This window comes from Aythya fuligula, chromosome 5, assembly GCF_009819795.1.
Source record: "Aythya fuligula isolate bAytFul2 chromosome 5, bAytFul2.pri, whole genome shotgun sequence".
Lineage (NCBI taxonomy): Eukaryota > Metazoa > Chordata > Aves > Anseriformes > Anatidae > Aythya > Aythya fuligula.
This window is the reverse complement of record NC_045563.1, coordinates 47763841-47782256: the sequence shown is the minus strand read 5'-3', so window position 1 is coordinate 47782256 and position 18416 is coordinate 47763841. Positions and strand designations below refer to the sequence as shown.

Genomic DNA, 18416 nt, shown 5'->3' with positions numbered 1-18416 from the left:
TACTTTGTACAAATACTGATTAAACACCTACAATACACACCTGAAGATTTCTTTTAAAAAGAAACCTACCTCTTTATGCGTAGTACCTAGTTCTTCTTCCAATAAGCTACATCGTTCAAGTGCTACTCGTAACCTCTCCCTTACCTGAAAGAATCATTTGAAACAATTTGATATCTCTGAAATTAGGAAGAAATAAATTTCATGCATCACCATACCACCATTCCCTTTTAGATAATAAATGTTTTATTACCATTTAACTTAGAGACCAGCTTAATCTTTATTCAATAGCAAATACAAGACACTCCAAAAAGACTTTCTAGATAAACAATGCATATCTTAATCTAGCTTTTTTGTTGTTGTTGCTGTAAGCAAATTGTATCTCGACATGACCTGTACATTCACTTAACACATCCAGAATTTGCTTATCCTTTTGAAACCCACAAAGTGTGTATACATACATTTGCTTATTCACAACAAGGAAGGGGCAGAATTTTCCTTAACACCATTTGCAAGACTTTATACATAAAGTTCACAAAAGTTTGGTAAACTATTAATCTGTAGTAAAATTCACAGAAGATGTTTATTACCACTTGCATAGCCTGCTGCCAGTATCAGGCACAACGCAAGGGTGAAGCTCCTTTAATTCAGCTTATTTTATAAGACAGCAAAAGCAGATTCCTCCCTGTTGTTCTCCTTAGTCCACTTCCTATATTGCATACCCAAAAGGCCAAATCCTGATATTACATGGTTAAGTAAATGTATGCATTTGTACAACAAATACAATGCACCTGAACCATGCTTGGTTTACATTAGAACAGTTAATAGAATACAGGAATAAATTCCAGCACCTTGCTGCAGCGCAATATTAATTTAGGAGAGCAGTTACAGACACACTTATAGCACAGCCACCATCTTAATACAGGAAAAGTTCAGAGAACCTGTCTTCTACAACTTCAGTACAAACAGCTATAGCCCATAGAAAAGAAAGGGTGGATAGGATGAGATGACATTAGCTAGCATATTTCATTACCTTTTCATCAAGGGCTTTATGGTGTTCAAATAAAGATTTTAGTGCTTTGAGAACTTCTACTTCACTAGAAACTCCTGCTGGAGACTGAGCTTGTCTCTTTACAACAGTCATTCTGAGAGATCGCTCATGCCTGGAGACAAGACATTCCAAATGTTCCAGTAATAGCTAAAACAAAAAACAACAATGTTTATTCCTGTTCGGAACAGCTGCAGAAAGCTTTGCCTCCTAAAACACCACATTTTGTATTCTAAACTTCAAATCTGAGAACCAACAACTATTACATCAAGTATAAAGACTCATTTTTAACATTTCGCCCATATTAAAAGTGGTATCAGAGCATACAATGTGCGTTCCCTTTTGGTCTAGCTTTTAAATGAGGCTTCTACTTAACCGGGTCTTTCCAGTTCCTCCACCAATCTGAGGAACAGCATGCTTGTGAAAAGGATACACACAGGAAATACTCTAAACTGGAGAGCAACTGCTCTGCTAGCAGCTGGGTAAGCTGCTAGATCAGGCAGCTTGCCTGCTCTACTCCTTTGCTCCCAAGTAATGTATGATTTCAAAATTGTAACGAGAAGAGAGCTGAGTGACATAGCAGTGCAATCTTACAGGCCTTCCAGGATTCTGCACAGCACTATTTGGAGCTATACAAAAGTTTGCAAACTTTCTTAATCAACACACATTTACACCTCCAGGAGGATTCACATACAAACGTCAAGGAAAAAACTTTTAGCTTTTCAAATTCAACATTCAGTATTTTTCTCCACATAGCTGGATACTGCAAAAAGGATGATTCTGGAGAGAAGACAAGGAACTTACCCTGGTATTATTTCTTTCTGCTTTCAGTTCAGCAATTTCTTCCTCCCTTTCAAGCAGCTGTTCCCTGCATACATTTAGTTCTTTTGTAAGCGCTGCAAATTCCTGAAATAAACCAGACAGAAATATAAGTACATCAAATATTGGGACACAGTGAGAGTGGATTAATAGGAACACTTGACACAATTTTTCAAAGTATTCATTTCAGATGTCTAAAGCCAATACAATTGTACAGTCATGCTAAGCAGGCTTAAATTCAAACACTTAAAACCTTTATAATGTTAACTGTCAAGATAAAAAACATTTGACCAGTACTTTAAAAACTTGTGTCTCCTCTGGCAATTATCTGAGTAAGGGTATCCCTGTTAAGCAAAGGGAAAAAACTTTCTAATGCACTTGTACATTGTTTCAAAGATTTCTTTTTAAAGGACTGCTGTCAGGAATGCAAAAACAGACCACTAGAAAGTGTAGTGAAAAACAGAAGTCAGCAACACATGATGTTTTTATTCAGTATTTAGTTGAGAGAGGCAATATATAACCCTGCCAGTTACCAAAATACACAGGTTACTTCTTTGTAATAACAAAGCATTCTTGAAGCCTCACCACTGGAGGACCCAGACCTTTACTTGTATTTGTCTACTTTAGCAGTACACAAGGATTTTGCTTATACCTATTTCCAAACCTCACAAAACAAAAGTGGAACAGACCTTTTCCCTACAGTTCTTCAAGAAATCTAGGAAGACTAGAATCAGAATTTTTCTAAATGAGGAGCCCTTGAGTTTTCAAAAGACTTTCCCTTCAATTTCAACAAAGCTTTCACCAAACAAAATTAAACTGAAATAAGCATCACAGAGTGGGAAGGCATCAGCAAACAGCAGCTAAGGTAACTCACAGCAGTTACTGCATGGCTTGCTTTTTGTTTGCTTGTTCCACTATTTTGAACACTAAGACAAATCAGCAGTAAAGAATACATTTCTACATTTGGGGGGTTGTTAGAAAGATACGATTTTCTTGAGTACCTGGAAGAGCTACTACATCCTAAGGTATTTCCACGTTCTAGCAAAAGCCTCCCTAGAATCACTCATTATAAATGGCATTTAAGCTCCAGATCAACTCAAAGAGCATACTCTGGATATAACGGAATATGAAATTATACAAGACACACTTATAAGTGCTGAGAATAATCTTACCTACATACTTACTCTAACAAAATTAAAGTTGTTTCTAATGTGGTTCAGATTACAACTAGCTGTAAGCCTACATGTGAATGAGCCCATACTTTAGAAGACAGCTTTGTAGGAAACTGGGAAAAAACACAACACTTTTTCCATCAGTGCAACTTAAGATGAGAAATTAAATACATGTTGATCACTTCAATGGCTGATGAACGCAACAGAAGCACTTGTATAAGAAAAGATGGAAACGCTAATACACAAGTTAGTCTTCTCTACTGTCTAAAAAAGAGAAAAACAAGTCATGTCTAATAAACAGTAAATTGCTACAGCTGAACTGGTAAGTTCAAGAAGATACAGCAAACTAAGAATATATTATGTAACTACACTGTGTGCACAGAAGACACTTCTCTAAGTCTTCCAAGCTCTGCAAGATATACTGCCTAACAGACAGCAGCTGCATAGCAAGTAAAAATTTAAAATGGAGCCCTTTTGCAAAAAAAAAAAAAATCAGTGACAGAAAACACATGCTTAAAAACAAAAGGACCCAACTAATTATACTAGCACATCTGCAAATTCTAACATGCAGCTAAAATAAGTAGTCAGAAGACGTCTTAATCTAATTAATCAAACGATTAATTTAGTAAGCTTTGTTTTAAAATATGCACATGACAAAAGACAAAAATACTATTGCACAACATATACCTACAGTGAACTCCTTTGGGATAACTAACGCATTAGACGTTTAAAAGTTGCTATGAAAGGAACAGTAATATCACCAGCACAGATGCAAAAATCCATCACCACAATCCCTCTTCTTAAAGAAAAAAACGTTAATTGAAAAAGATTCAGTACAATCCACTTAGTTAATTAGGAAACAACTGCAGGAAAAAAAAAAACACTTAATTTTCTTTCATTTTTTCTACTGCTAAAAAAAAAAAAAAAACTATTTCTTTACATACTTACTAATTAACATTCATATAAATCTTCATCAGAATATTTCAACTTCATACATTGACTCATTTGCATCCTTGAAAAACGTGGCCTATTATTTTCAAGTAAAAACTGCTGGAAATATACTTCTTAGAACATCCTGGTCAGCAACTTCATAGCTAATGTAAATTTTAAGCATTCGAAACAAAATTTAAAAAGATTCCTGAGTGCAAGGTAGACAAAGAAAGAAAGCAGTCCACCTCACACTTCACAGGAACTGAAGGAAAGATCCAGTCTATGACCTTGCCTGCAGAACTCACCATAACATCAGAGTTTTTATTGTACCTTCAATAACCCCCTCTGTGGGAGTTTTCACAGCTCCCAGGCAACTGACAACACACATCTCTTCTGTTCCAGCATAAATGCAGGTAAACCCAACTGAGTTTCTGAAGTTGTAGTTACTCAAAAGCCTACCTTACATATCTTTACATATTACATAATTAACGGTTTTCAAGTACTACTGAAACTATTAACAGATTCAAATTTTTTACAAGAGAGCTTGATATGAACTTATTTTCCAGTTGTGGAGTTTTGTGTGTTTTTTTTTGTTTTTTTTTTTTTTTTTTTTTTTTTTAACCCCCTTTAAAAAAGCTAAAAGCTTCCAAATGTCAACATCAAAAATCACAATCACGGACATCAGGCTGACAATGGTAAGTCCTACGTTCTTCCAGAGTCTACCACAGGTCTTGAGTACATGATAAAGAAAGCAGCAAGGACTACTAGACACCATTTCACCACCCTTCCTGGAGTTAGAATCACTGGGTAGCATTAATAGAAGTGTTACCTAAGACATGTACAAACTCCATCTTCACAAAAACAGCTGTATATTTCAAAGGAAGTATATTCACCCTTCAAATGATTATAATACAGACAGTTCTATTCCATCACATATTCCTGTGCAAACATAAGTTATAGCACAAATATATCATAATTATGACATGAACCACCACACTGTCAGATGACCCAAAAAGAACAATACACACAGGAATTTATATTGCTGCTGTATAAACAGACTGACACGTATTTCTAGCATTGCATAATACATCCACTGCTGTTTGTTTTTACAAAATGTATTTGCTGTGAGTCCCATAACCTGCCTTATAAAGAACACTTGAATGTCCTTAGTTTCAGTTGACGCTGCCAAAAGACATGTCTTTTCTAGTTTTAATACCCGTCTTCAACAGAAGACAATCCGATTTCCTCGAGCAGTTCAAAGGGAACCATTTGCAACTTTGTAATCTCAAAGAAGAGTTTTTAGTTGTCTATATTTCCTCCTTGGCATTAAATGAATCTACAGAAGAAACTAAAGGAAACAAGAAAAATCCTGAAAAACTTTTCTGCTTATCCACAGAGTTGTATTACTTGCTCTGTCTTCTCCTTAGGTACAGAATTTCAGAATGAAGTTCCACTCTGCTTCCAGCTGCAAGCAAAATAATACCCTACTCTGAAGACTGACAAGGATGGGACTCAAAATAAGCACTTCAGAGCATTTACTACAAGAAACAGAGGGCTAAATATACTGAATATCCCTTGCTGAGTAGAACATACTGGCAAAAGTTCAAGTATTATACTAAACCAAAATGCTTATTCAAGAAAGTTACTTTCTGTATTTGCATCACTCCAAACATGACACTCCTACTGCAAAAAATTGTAACTCAACAAAAAAAGAATATCAGTGAAAGTAACTTTGTTATTGTTCAGTAATATGTTTTCTGGGGTTTGTCCACAAACTCCACAAGTTTTTAAAACGATTGTGTTTCTTCCACATCAACCTTCAGAACTGACCTTCAACCGTTAGTATTTTAGAGGCCACAAACATCCTTCCAAAGGTTGCACCAGCTGATGTCTAGCTGTCAAGTCCGTAGAATTCATTCTGCTGTCTGACCTGACACTTGATTGCTTATGAGAATGGTCCAGGAACATTACAGCTTTCAGGAAACAGGTTTTCTTCATGTATATTACAAGCACAGTTTATAGGTTTCACTTGTGCATTGCAAGCCCCTAAACGCTATGTGAAGCTACAGGAAGAAAGGCTACAGGAAGAACGGTATTTCAGTTGGAGAAAAATTGGGGATTAGTTCTATTTCTCTGAAGAGTCTAACAACATGAGCTGCACACTAGGGATGCTCTTTGCTACTATAACTGCAAACAACAGTAAAGTTGCTTGAGATTTGTTTACACAGAAAACTTTTTTCCACAATAAAAAACAATGCTGCTCTTCAGCACATAAGGATTCATGGATTAACAGCAACAAGATGACTAGAAAACTTAAAGGATAAAAAGATATAAAACTAAACATCCTTTGAATACATACTACTTTTAATTCATCCAGAAAATATTACCTTCTTGCAATCAAGAAGGATGAAGATGCAACTGTTGCATCTTTAGGAATGTATCTGCCAGAAATATGAGAAAGGAATTTATCTGTTTAATCTTTACATCACATTTTACTTTACCATTAACATTCTGTTCTGTGGTCTGCATATCAAAACAATCCACTCAAAAATCCAAGAAACTGAAAGGATGATGAAAAGAACTGGGGAAAAACACAGGCCATCAGAGATGAGAAACCAAGGTAACCTGAGATAAACATTCTTCATGCTATTTGTTACATAGCATCCACACTTATTCCAAATGATGTGTAAATTAAAATGAGAAAGGTCATAAAGCAATTAAAACAAACCAAAATATTTAAGCTTAACAGAATATTTAATGGTCCTCTTATTTTAAACGCAATGGTTGTAGGCAGCAAGAGGGGCCAATGTCCCCATGTATTGGATTTTAAGATACGTAAGTGTTTAATAAAATTGGAAAGTACCTAATAAAAGGAAGTAAATGTTTGTAGTTGTTGACTCACAAGGGGTTAGGTTTTTCAGCTATCACAATTACTTAATTTAATATTCCTTAGACTTAAGAGTTACATCTACAATATTCACATGCTTTAATCATTAAATCTTGCCTTCCAAAAAAACAGTTATACACTGACAGCAGAAATCCAGAAGAAACATCAATCAGCATAAATAACGCTTTGCCTATTCAGCATAATAAATAAGATTGCTTTCAACCTCTCCATATCTGCAGTATATGCTAATAGGAAAGACAAAAATTAAGACTAAAATGTGAAGAAAAATATTTTGCTGTTCACATAATGAAATTACTTTCCAGTAAGCAAACAACCTGGATTTTCTAACCTGGAAATAAAAAGTTGTTTCAAACATTAAGAGAATCAGGTCTATGAAAAAATGTTTCTTTTGCTCTAAACTAAAAAAAATATGAAGGGAATGTATGAAGTTAAAGGGATACTAAGATATAATTATATCAAACAAGCTTCAGAGCAATTTTCACGCTTAAAGTGGCTGGTTTTGACAGAGCTACCCACCAACCAGTGAGAATGGTGTAGCATACACTACACTTTAAAATATCAGCCTCCTTTTCTACTTCTTATGCATATGAGGTTTTATAACTCAAAAAAAAAAAAAAAAAAAAAACCAAATAAAATAGGTGCAGATTTCTTTGCTATTAACAATTTTCTCCCATTCCAAGTAGTGGCATGGAGAAAGTTTAAAATGCTTAGTAGCACCTGTTTTCACCTCTCATTAGTTTACATTTTCCTTGACTCAAAAGCCTGTTTGTTTTTTCCGCTTTAACAAAAGCTGTAACACTGCAGGAAAACACTAAAACAAGCATTGCACCTAGCTAATGGGTAATTATTAATATTAAACAAATATTAAATTAAAGCTGAGTAACTTCTATCATTCCAACACTCTTTTTTGGTATGGTATTCTTCAACCTTGTTTCTTGGATTGACCTATCTGGGCTTTGTCACTAATGATGCTCAATCCTAAATATGCAATTAAGTTTTAAAATGTTTACAGTTGCATAATGTTACTGCTCTGGAATGAAACACTGCTTCCAGTCCACTTTGGAGATGAAAGCAGAACCAACTGTCTAGCATCTGACAGAAAGCAATGCACGAAATAACTCTAGCTCACAGCCAGTAGGTACCAAACGCATGCCCAAGAGCAAAATGGAGCAAAAGTTCAGAGTAAAACAATCTCCATGGAATCTCTCTTCCAGTTACCGTCTTGACTGAGTTGCTCACATGTATGTGCGGCATTCACTGAGCCTTAACTACAAGGCATTAAATCTGGACTTCATTGCTAGGAACTCTGGGGAAGTGCTGCATGTCGAAGTGTAAGAAAACATAAATGAAGATGGATGGTATTTGGCAGCTGTGCAAAAGGAACAATGAATTAACAGAAAAGGGGAGGTAAAAACACATCAGTTTCTGTGTTTTCCCGTCTATAGGTCCCCTTTCACTGATCTAACACATTTCTGATTGACGTTTTCTACCTGTGCATGGGAGCGTAGAAGTACTGCAACCCAAAGCATGGCTGAATCTTTAACCCCTTGAGAAATCAGAGGTTTTCTTTTTCACCACACTAATCAACACCCAAACTTCATACGTGCTGCAGAACACTTTGGAAATTGAACCTGTAAAACCTAGTACAAAGACTGAAGCACAGGTTGCAGAAAAGCAAACAGGAGCCACCTACACTCAAATCATTAACTACAGCCTGCATAAACTTGCAAAGTCATTACCACCTATACTCTTGCATTTAATTTTCTCTAAATTCTGCAAACCATCTCTATTATGTATATGAGACTAAGGGCAAAGCCTAGTGCAAAACTAACTGTGCACCACTGGACAGCCAGGCACTGATTATATACTCTTTCTTACAGTGCAAGGTACACATGCTAACCTGAGAGTCTTCCAAGCTCCACCACTAATTAGGGCTACATACAACACAGTGAATACAGTAGTCAATTTCTAGAGAAAAAGACTGTTTGCTGGTAATATTCAAAACTAAGCCATAGCAGCATCCTATTTTCTTCAGTGCTAAACCAACCTCACTGTGAGTCTGTAAAATTCAGAAAAAAAAACACAAGACTGTTTAAACAAGTCCAAAAATATTTCCCAGTTACTCTTGGTTTATGTCTAAATTTGCAGTTTGCAAAGCATCTTCCTGTAAGGCAAACAGCCTTAGTATCACTGAAAGATTAAGAATTCAAGTTTTCTCCAAGTAGCAGGTTAATCACTTCATCAGCCTCAACAAATCATTGCCAGCATCTGTGGCTGGTTCAAAGTACAGTGGATCACAGAGTCTATTTTCAGTTAACCCAGAGCAGACACCACCTATACTCACCATAGCCTTTTTAACAGAGACTTTTAAACTACTTAAACTACAGATGGGTTACAAAGATTATATATTGAATTAGAGAACAGCTATACCAAATCCCCCCCACCTTAATCTCCATCAGGAAAGCATTGGTGCAGACTGGTCAGTAATACAGCAATCCTCTTCAATACTACATCAATCCAACTACTCATTTTCCAGAAGAACAGTTTACCTAACACAGAAACAATTTGAGAAATAATTGGAGGGGGGGGGAGGGGGGTTGGGAAAACAAATGCCTCAATTAAACCCTACATTAATGAATTTGAAGGGTTTCAGTGTGAATAACCTCATTCCTGCACCCCTAGCCTAGTCTATTTTGATTAGTAACTAATGCAGTAAGTAGTAGGACAACTTCTTAGTTGTAGCTTTAGGCATCTCCATTTTTGGAGTCCATGTCAGTAAAAAAAACTTACCCACACCCATATCCACTATGGCAAAAGGAGAATACAGTTGTACTTAATTAAAGAGGAAGAATCTTGCTTTACCAGTTTGACAAGGGCAAAACCAGCCTCCATCTTTAATATGACACTATAGAGATTTCATTTAAATTTCTCCTCTCCACATAAAAGTTGGTCAAGATCTCCTGGGAGCCTGTACAGCATTTCACAACATAAAACGCTCCTAAAAACGTCAAACTGTAAAGTTAACTGCAAGGTATCTGAGAAAATATCACACAAGTCCAATATTTCTAGTGGACCTCCCCAGTTATGGAGGCTGAGCAGCCACCACAAAAGCTGTTAACAAGAACTTTTAAGTTGTAAACAATACTGAACTGTCAGTTTCCTTGGGCAAGAAAAGAAACACGGTGGTTTTTTCCTGTTGATCAACTCCAAACATACTGCACTCAAAAGCAGCAGTACAATTCTTGCTCAGCTGACATTTTAAATTAAATTTCCATGACTTCAGAATTAAAAGTCATTTAATCATTAATACTGACTTTCAGCATCTCAATCCTCACGTGAATACCATTTCACTTTTTTTTTTTTTCCAGAAATAGACCCAGAACAAGAACCTTCGTGCATGATTATTTCGGTGACAAGATACCTCTGCTTGCAAAAACCGTAAGCAGCAGCTGAGGCACGGCACTGCCCTGCCCTATTCCAGCCATTAATCTCGGCCTCGAGTTGTCAGGCTTAGTTCTGTGGCCAGTAGTCGTACAGTACATTTTTCACACCGTGTTAAAAGGGAGTGCTTGGGAATATCTGAATAAGGCTGGCCAAGCCACCCTCATTAAACAAGCATCAACATGCGTTCCCCCTCAGTGCTCTGCTATTATACACACACACTTTTTTGCCAACTGATGAACAGTTCAGTTTTATGATTTCAAACTTGTTTAAGCAAGTAATACTCAATGAGGACAGATACACGACTTCAGCAGGTAACTGAACTTGCAGTCCCTTTACATTCTATTTTTCTTTGTACTATAACATTCAGTTTTTATGCTAAGTGGATTTACTAACCAAAGCTAAATATACAAGTCTGCAATATTTGGACTGAATGCAATTGGACCATTCCATGGAAAAGTTACTTGATTTTTGCAATAAAAGCTAATCTAAAGCCTATTCAAAAAGAGTTTTTTCATATCTTAAAATAGACACGTCCAATACTTAAACACAAGAGCTTAACCCAGTAATGCAGATTGTCAAAACAATTTATTTTTATGCTTTTTTAATGTTTTGTTGTTTGGTGTTTTTTGACTGCACAAAGGATACTTGTAACAAACAGTTCCATCACGCTTTCTAACAACTGCCTGAACCCAAAAACCAGAACCACAGAATATCCTGAGCTGGAAGGGACTCACAAGGATCATGGAGTCCAACGTGTTACATCACAGAACAAAGCCAGGGATATGACTAACGTTAAATTGCAAGATGGGAAAAAGCAGAGAAGAGGATAGTCTGTTAACACGCTGTAACCGGTAACAGATACTGGAGCAAAAGACGGATTAGTGTGGAACCTGGTCTGAAGAGCAAGTACCTCCTGTTCCACGCTAGGCTACAAACGAAGGAAAAATGATGCAACCAGGAGACCCTGAGGCCTTATACACAGTTGAGAGAAAAGATTAGCTTGGCCCATTTCTCCTCTACCACCTCCCTGGACAATCTTCTATAACCATTACACAAAAATACAGAAGAGAATTAAGCAAGCTTTAAAGACTACAGTTACAACAAGGAATCAGAACTGCATTAACGTATGAACATAAAGAGATTACAAGAGGGGAAAAGGGCAGCTTCTTTCCTGCATGGACAAGCACTGAAAGCTAAAATCCTAAAAAGCTTTTTGATTTTTCCCTTTGCCAGAACTAATTCCACATTTATTGAAACAGACTCAAGTTTTAGAAGATATTGTCGAACCACACCCTCAAAAGACATTCTGAAAACACAAGCTGTGTGTTCTAAAAGAAATTACCAGATGCACCTGCCCCATGTTCTTCAACATACAGCTAACAAAGAATGTAATGACCCTTCAGAGACACTTCACTATGAAATACATCAAAATGATCATACCGTATGAAAAACGCATTACTCTAGGAAGATTCACAGTAATATTCCACGGCATCTCTGAGATTATCTAAGCCAAGTTTTAGCCATTCACACAAAATTAATATGGCAAATAAGAAGAGCTTCAAAGAGATATTCTAAATTTAGACATTTCCTTAAAACGTGCATAAACATGTGAAGACCCCAAATAAATTCACCATATACCCAAGGTCTGAAAAACTGTTCTCCACACAAATTCTGTTCCATGGTCTCTAAGGTATAGTCATCTTTCATACCCATAAAGTTTAGATTATCTGAAGAAGTGCTAGCGCTACAGGTAACTTTCATACCACGTAATTCCCTTCAAACCTTTAAAGGATATCTGACTGGGGTGAAAAGTTTTTCATCTCTGTGTTTCCAAATTAAGATACAAGACATGTCCCGTCTTAAATTCTAGCAGAAGCAAGAGATTGAAGTGTGAGATGTCAGCTGGGACTTTAAATGTGACATAAAAGAACCTTAAAAATACTGTATTACACAAAGTTCAGGTTCCCATTGGGAACAGTAAAACCACAAAACTTATTTATGCACAGAACTACGGTGAAAAGCACAGCTAGTAACAGAATTTAAGTCCAAAACACCACTTCAGCTACCAGATTTCCTGTTTCTGGATAGAATTGCAGAGAAAGTGAGTTTTCACTGACATTCTATCGTCAAAAGTAGATATTGCTACATGATTTCTATGACAGGCTAACATAAAACACTTGAGAATCCACAATGCAAACCCACAAACCCAGAGTTTAAACCTTGTCATTGATCAAGTCAGAAGCACTTTCAGATACGTATAACAGAACTCCTCCCCCCCAATTTTCTTTCTGAAAAGTTAAATTTACAGTGTGAAAAAAATTGTATCAATTTGTATTCAGCACACAATGAAACAAACAAGCAATTCCACTTGCAGATCTCTCCCCTTTTTCAGTGGCTTGTTTCATGATCACACTCCAAAGCTAATAAGCATTTTAAAAAAGACTGATCAAATTGGTTATTTGCTAAGATAACTAGTACCTTTAAAATAACAGCAATTTACAATCCTCTTCACTGAACAAACCATCTCCACATTAAAGAAAGTTTTACCATTTACACTAAGGATTTGGGTAGCCAAAATTCCTTTTCAAGTAATTCAAAATAAATACCATTTCTCATTACAGGAAATCACCAGCATTGAGAAGACAATGATTATTAAACTTCAGCCAGCTGCAAGACAGTTTGTTTACATTAATATTCATAGCAAAGTCTTTCAACTATACAGACGGCCAATCTAAACTTTGTATAGATTGACACAAAAATTCTTTGTTTAAACTGCACCTCCTGAAATATTTTGGTTCATTTACACAGTGTAAAACAAAACAGCTACTAAGCTTATATAATTACATCCTTATACTGTATGCCATCCTGTAAATTTGACGTAGGAAAAAGATTTCTACAGTAAAGAGTTTGTTAACCTGTGGCGTGCATTCTTTACTAATTTTCACCAGATATTTACCTTTAAAAAGAACCATAGGGTAGAATGTGTTTTTAAATGCAGTGTTTCCCTACAACACATTGTAACTGACCAGTACCAAATTTGGTATTTATTTATACGTGAGAGGCAGGATTAAAACAAAGAAAGCACAAAAAACTTCTAGATAATTAGATGCTAAATGGAATTGGGTAACAAACCATGCCATGTATGAGCAATAGGGGAGTAAGGCATGACACAGCATGGCTCAGAGCATACACTGATGACTGTTCTGCAGAGAAAAATCAAAGGCTGCCCATTTCACTACTGCAGCAGCAAATGGAAAACACTTGCTTAATCTCCAAGAGGACATTCTCCTTTTCTCCTCTGAACAAAATTAGATAGACATACACATCAAATTTTTAAAGCTTTTAGGCACATCACTGAAGGTGCTTGTTTCAAATCTGTCTTGAAGATAGCTGATTATGCCCTGTACTGGGAGCATAAGGACCTTTTCATCAAGGAATCTTGGAGCGCTTCATCGAAGTTCTAAAGCCAGATGTTTTTTCTAAACATCCATATTTCTCAAAACATAACTGTAAAACAGGAGAACTATGGGGTAAGATATGTTGACTGCTCTTATTTGTTTGCAGCCATCAAGAAGTCACACTGTATTTCAAATGCAACCAAAATTATATTCCAGTTAAAATTTTCACTACCATCCTCGAAAACCATTTCCTGAGCAGACACGAACATAAACACATGAGCATAGTTCAAGGCCAGCCACTGTGGAATAGCAGAAGAGAAGATTAAGCAACAAAGCTTCTTTTTGTGAAAACACTACAGCCCTAGTCACTGCAGGAACTGGCCCCAGAGCCTTGTCATGACAGCCAGCCAGAAGAAAAGGAGCTGGTTTTCAGTAGCACTTACATGAAACCCAAGGTAAACTCTGAAATAGATGAAGGTCACCAGTAAAAGACAGCTTAACCAACAAGTCACATCCATTTACAGAGGGAAATAACACATCAAAATCAAACTGAGCAATATTTTTAAGAAGCATTGTAACCACAGTCCTCCTCCAGTTCTATATATATGAACTAGGAGAATAATCTCCTCAAGCAACCTACAGACACACATTCAGCTCACTACAAAATTATCTGGAGCTTACAAAACGCAGAAACAGTATTTGCATACACTTCTGTGAAAAAAGTCAAGTTGAATAAAAAAAAATCTCATTCCACTCAACAGCAAAATAATAATTTTTTTCAGCCTGGAGAATGTGAAAACATTTTTCCTGGCAAGAACTGCTACACATTTCCCCACTTGCATCTGGAGACTACATAGACAAGCTTATAAGAAAAATGCACTTGGAAAGTTATGAACACTCAGATTACCCAACACACACAATGCAAATTTATCCCCTCTCAGCATTTGTGGATTGAAATCCATATGCACAAGGAATTACGGGAAGTATTTTCTAAAACATGTCAACAGATACCATGCAGCATTACTGACTTGTAGTGAATTAAACTGTCTTAACTGCTAAAAAGCAGCTTACATCATGACATCTACCATATTCCTTTAAAGCAGGAAAATTAAAAATGCAAAACTAAGTGAAACAATGAAGTATATTAATTGAGTACTGGAATGCAGTTAGGAAGTATAAAATCCAAAATTACTAATGGACAGCCAACAAGTTCTCGCCAAAGATTCAAGTTCTCTGACAACATTGTTAACTACGTATGATCTACATATTCCAAAACTATTTTTGTATGTTTATCCTTTTACTTTTTGACTTAAGTTTCTATGCTACGTTCTGCAAGCTATTTTCTGATTTTAAATGTGGCATCAATACATTCCATTTGCAATTCCATAAGAATCACATGGGAAATGTTTTCTCCAACCTTTTAATGAATATTCTAGAAGCACCAAGCTTGTGGAAATTTGACAGTCAGTTAACTTATCATACGAGCACATACACCACAAATTAATGATCTTAATTTTAAGTTCAAATCCTATAGTGTTAATAAAGGTAATAACCATCTCTCCCAAATAAATACCAGACCGACGAAACTGAAGTCACGGAGTAATGGATGTTAAGACACTAAGAACTTGTAAGAGAAAAAAATGTATTTAAATATTTATCTTTAAAGAAATATTTAAAAAAAAAAAAAAAAACTCTAGATAGAAATCGCAGCTAAATAGCCACACTGAAACTCTAAGTCTTGCTAGCAGACATCTTGAAAGTAATGTTGAGGTACACGCCTGAAAAGCAGAAAAAAAATAGAAAGGCTGGCAGATAAAGAATTCTGTTTTCAGGATACCAAAATAAATACTACTTGTTGTATAAATACTACTTGTTGTACAGGTGACTACAGGCTAGTTAGCACAGATGAGTATATATGCAAAGTTCGCCTCATTCTGCATATGCTATGTATTTTATAAACTGCTGCTTTTGGTTAGAGCTCTTTTTGCCCAAGCTTACATACAGCCTGTTTGCTAGACTACAGCACATCAGAAGTTAATAAGCCCATTATCAGACATTTGTACACAGTAACTAAAGAGTGTGAAAAAACAATCACTAGATCATCTTTCAGGGCCACATCCACAAATCACTATTAAAACAAACACAAAGCATTTCTGTGTAGTCACCAAAACATCCTTCCCAGAAACTAGCTAAGGAAAATAAAGACAATAGCTTTGGACTTCACTTTTTTTGTCGTTGTTAAAGAGACTGATGGAACATCGTAATAGCACTAAAATTTACCCTCATATACAAGAAAACGTAAAACTAATTTTAAATTTAATCCAGCTTAAAAGTGAATTTATAATCAACATAACCTACATCAAAAGCACAGTGTAAACAGCTAGTTGCTAACAACACCCAAGTAAATGACTACTGGATGGGGTGGGATGTTTCAACAAACTCATGCAAACATACTTAAATGAAAAACTGAGAAGTTGGAACAAATGCTGGTGGCTTGGTTCTGAATACACTCCTATAGACCACAACACGGTTAAAAGTGCAGCTACTCTGCTTTTTGACCAGTCATAGAGCATACTTTCAGATAACCCTTCATTTTCTGAAGGTTTTGGACACAAGCTGCCTTGTAAACGAAACAGGGGAAGCTGGGATTTATGGCCATAGTCAGTGAATCCTGAACATGAATTCATACCTCCACCTGACTTAAGCTAGTATAAAGACAATCCAGTGATTTACTAACTGTAAGTGCGAAGATTCAGCAACTGCAGCTGAACACAGACAAGACTAAAATTACGCTTGCCTGAAAGAGCATCTGAAAGAGTCCATGTTCATCTTTGCTGTCACAATGGGATGAAAGAAATGGAGGATATGTCTGCTCTGACATACATTCACACAAATGAAACCTTTTTAGATCTCTATCACTTCTGGACAGACAGCTCACTGCTGAGACTAATGGCTTTTACTCAGAAGCCAGTACTGCATCTTCCTAGAGTAAGCAGTATAGGCTACGTCACCTCAAGGCTGAATAGTTATGAATACTGTAAATGGAGCTGCACTTAAAATGCTAAAGAAATTTCAGCTACTGCAAAGTTTGGCAAGCCCTTTACTTAATGTACTTTCCGTAACTGCGTTCTTCATATCTGTGTACAATTCAAGACCTTGATTCTTCATCTATGACATCCTGTATTATTTAAAACCTGTCTGGAAGAAATCCAAATAACACCAATATTAAAGTGACAACTAAATCTATAGATTCGCCATCATAAAACAATACCAGGGTAGTCTTCAGACCAAAAGTTTAGATATTTCCTACATGCAAAATATCAAGTTGTATTTCTGAAACTAAGGAAAACTCCTATATAGAGACAGATCTGAATTTAATTGAATACAAATATAAAGACAGATGCTATTTTTAACTGAAGCATATAGTAGCGATTAAATATTTACTATAGATAGAACATAACTAAAATTGACCTACCAAGGACTTGCTTTACATTAAGATACTATGTACGGCCAAACCAAAATTATAGGCAGCTTTTTTCCATATTTATCTGCATATTACAGTAAAAGTGTTCTTTCTTTCACACACTCGCTTACCCCTAATAGAAAATTCTCATCTGTCCCTAGTTTACACCTCCTTGAATAGAGAAGTTCTGAAAGGAACCAAACAGAAAAGAACTTCTAAACTTTGTTTAATGTACCTTGCAAATAAAAGAATATGATAGATTTCAGATGAAAAGATTAGAAATACAGGATTAAGGTAGATCTTCAGAATATTGCTATATTACAAAAGCATCATATTTGCTCATCAGCTTGTAAAATTCTGTAACATACATGATTATCATCCTGATAAAAGTTGCTGTGAATTCATCAACTGTACTTTTATTTGTGCTAGGTACTAGAGTTTGTGTAACTTAAATGCCAGCCTTCTCTATCCAAAATAAGCATTTTGTTATTTACAGAAACTTCTACATGGAATCCTACCAGCATATTGAACTCTGTAACACTTCAACAGCAAAAACTGGTAGTCACCTGGAACTCATCAACCTTAAGTTCAAAACGTACATTTTAAATGCACTAGTATCCTATACGTTTCAAAGACTGATTTACAAACTTTAAGCACAGTAATCTTAAATTTCGTAGAAAACGCTCTAGATGGCACATAAAGAACATGGAAAATAACAGACAGTTATTCATCTAACCATAGTTAAATCATAACTGAACATGTTTACACTAAAAAGACAAGTTCTTTAAGTTCTCAAAGTAAAAGGCTCATTTTCATTATTTCTCTGAACAATACTAGGAAGAATAAATCTAGTTTTGAATTCTTACATGGCAATTTGATTTCACCAAATTCAGTTTCCAAGGTCAAAGTATACTTTAACCAAGGTAAGAGATGGTAACTCCCAGAAACAAAAAATCACAGCTACATTAAACAAGATAACAGTTATTTTATGAAGGCAGTGTTGATAAATTTCATTTCTAGCTGTTCATACAAGAAAAGCTTATCAATTTTACTCAATGTAAATGTAACAAAGTACACCTATGAGAACGCTCTTCTTTTTGTGAAACAGAGATCCATAAAAACGTCTTCCTGCTCTTAATAGCTGTTTCAGTTTTGTGAGCTAGAACAGATGCCTTTAAATTACTAGCTGCCCACCACACTACAAATGTACTAGAAGGGTCTATTTCTCTTCTATTTT

The 18416-nt window shown here is 35.9% G+C and overlaps 1 protein-coding gene across 8 annotated transcripts in view; it reads right to left on the bottom strand.

Annotated features, from left to right (window-relative positions):
• PPFIA1 (PTPRF interacting protein alpha 1) overlaps positions 1–18416 on the bottom strand; it is a 57880-nt gene that overhangs the window by 34812 nt on the left and 4652 nt on the right. For all 8 annotated transcript variants that reach the window (XM_032188049.1, XM_032188050.1, XM_032188053.1 and 5 more), the window contains exons 3-5: positions 1850–1951; positions 1031–1195; positions 70–144 (exon numbers count right to left, since the gene is read on the bottom strand). In XM_032188049.1, the coding sequence (XP_032043940.1) occupies positions 70–144; positions 1031–1195; positions 1850–1951 (342 nt within the window). The remainder of the gene's footprint in view (positions 1–69; positions 145–1030; positions 1196–1849; positions 1952–18416) is intronic.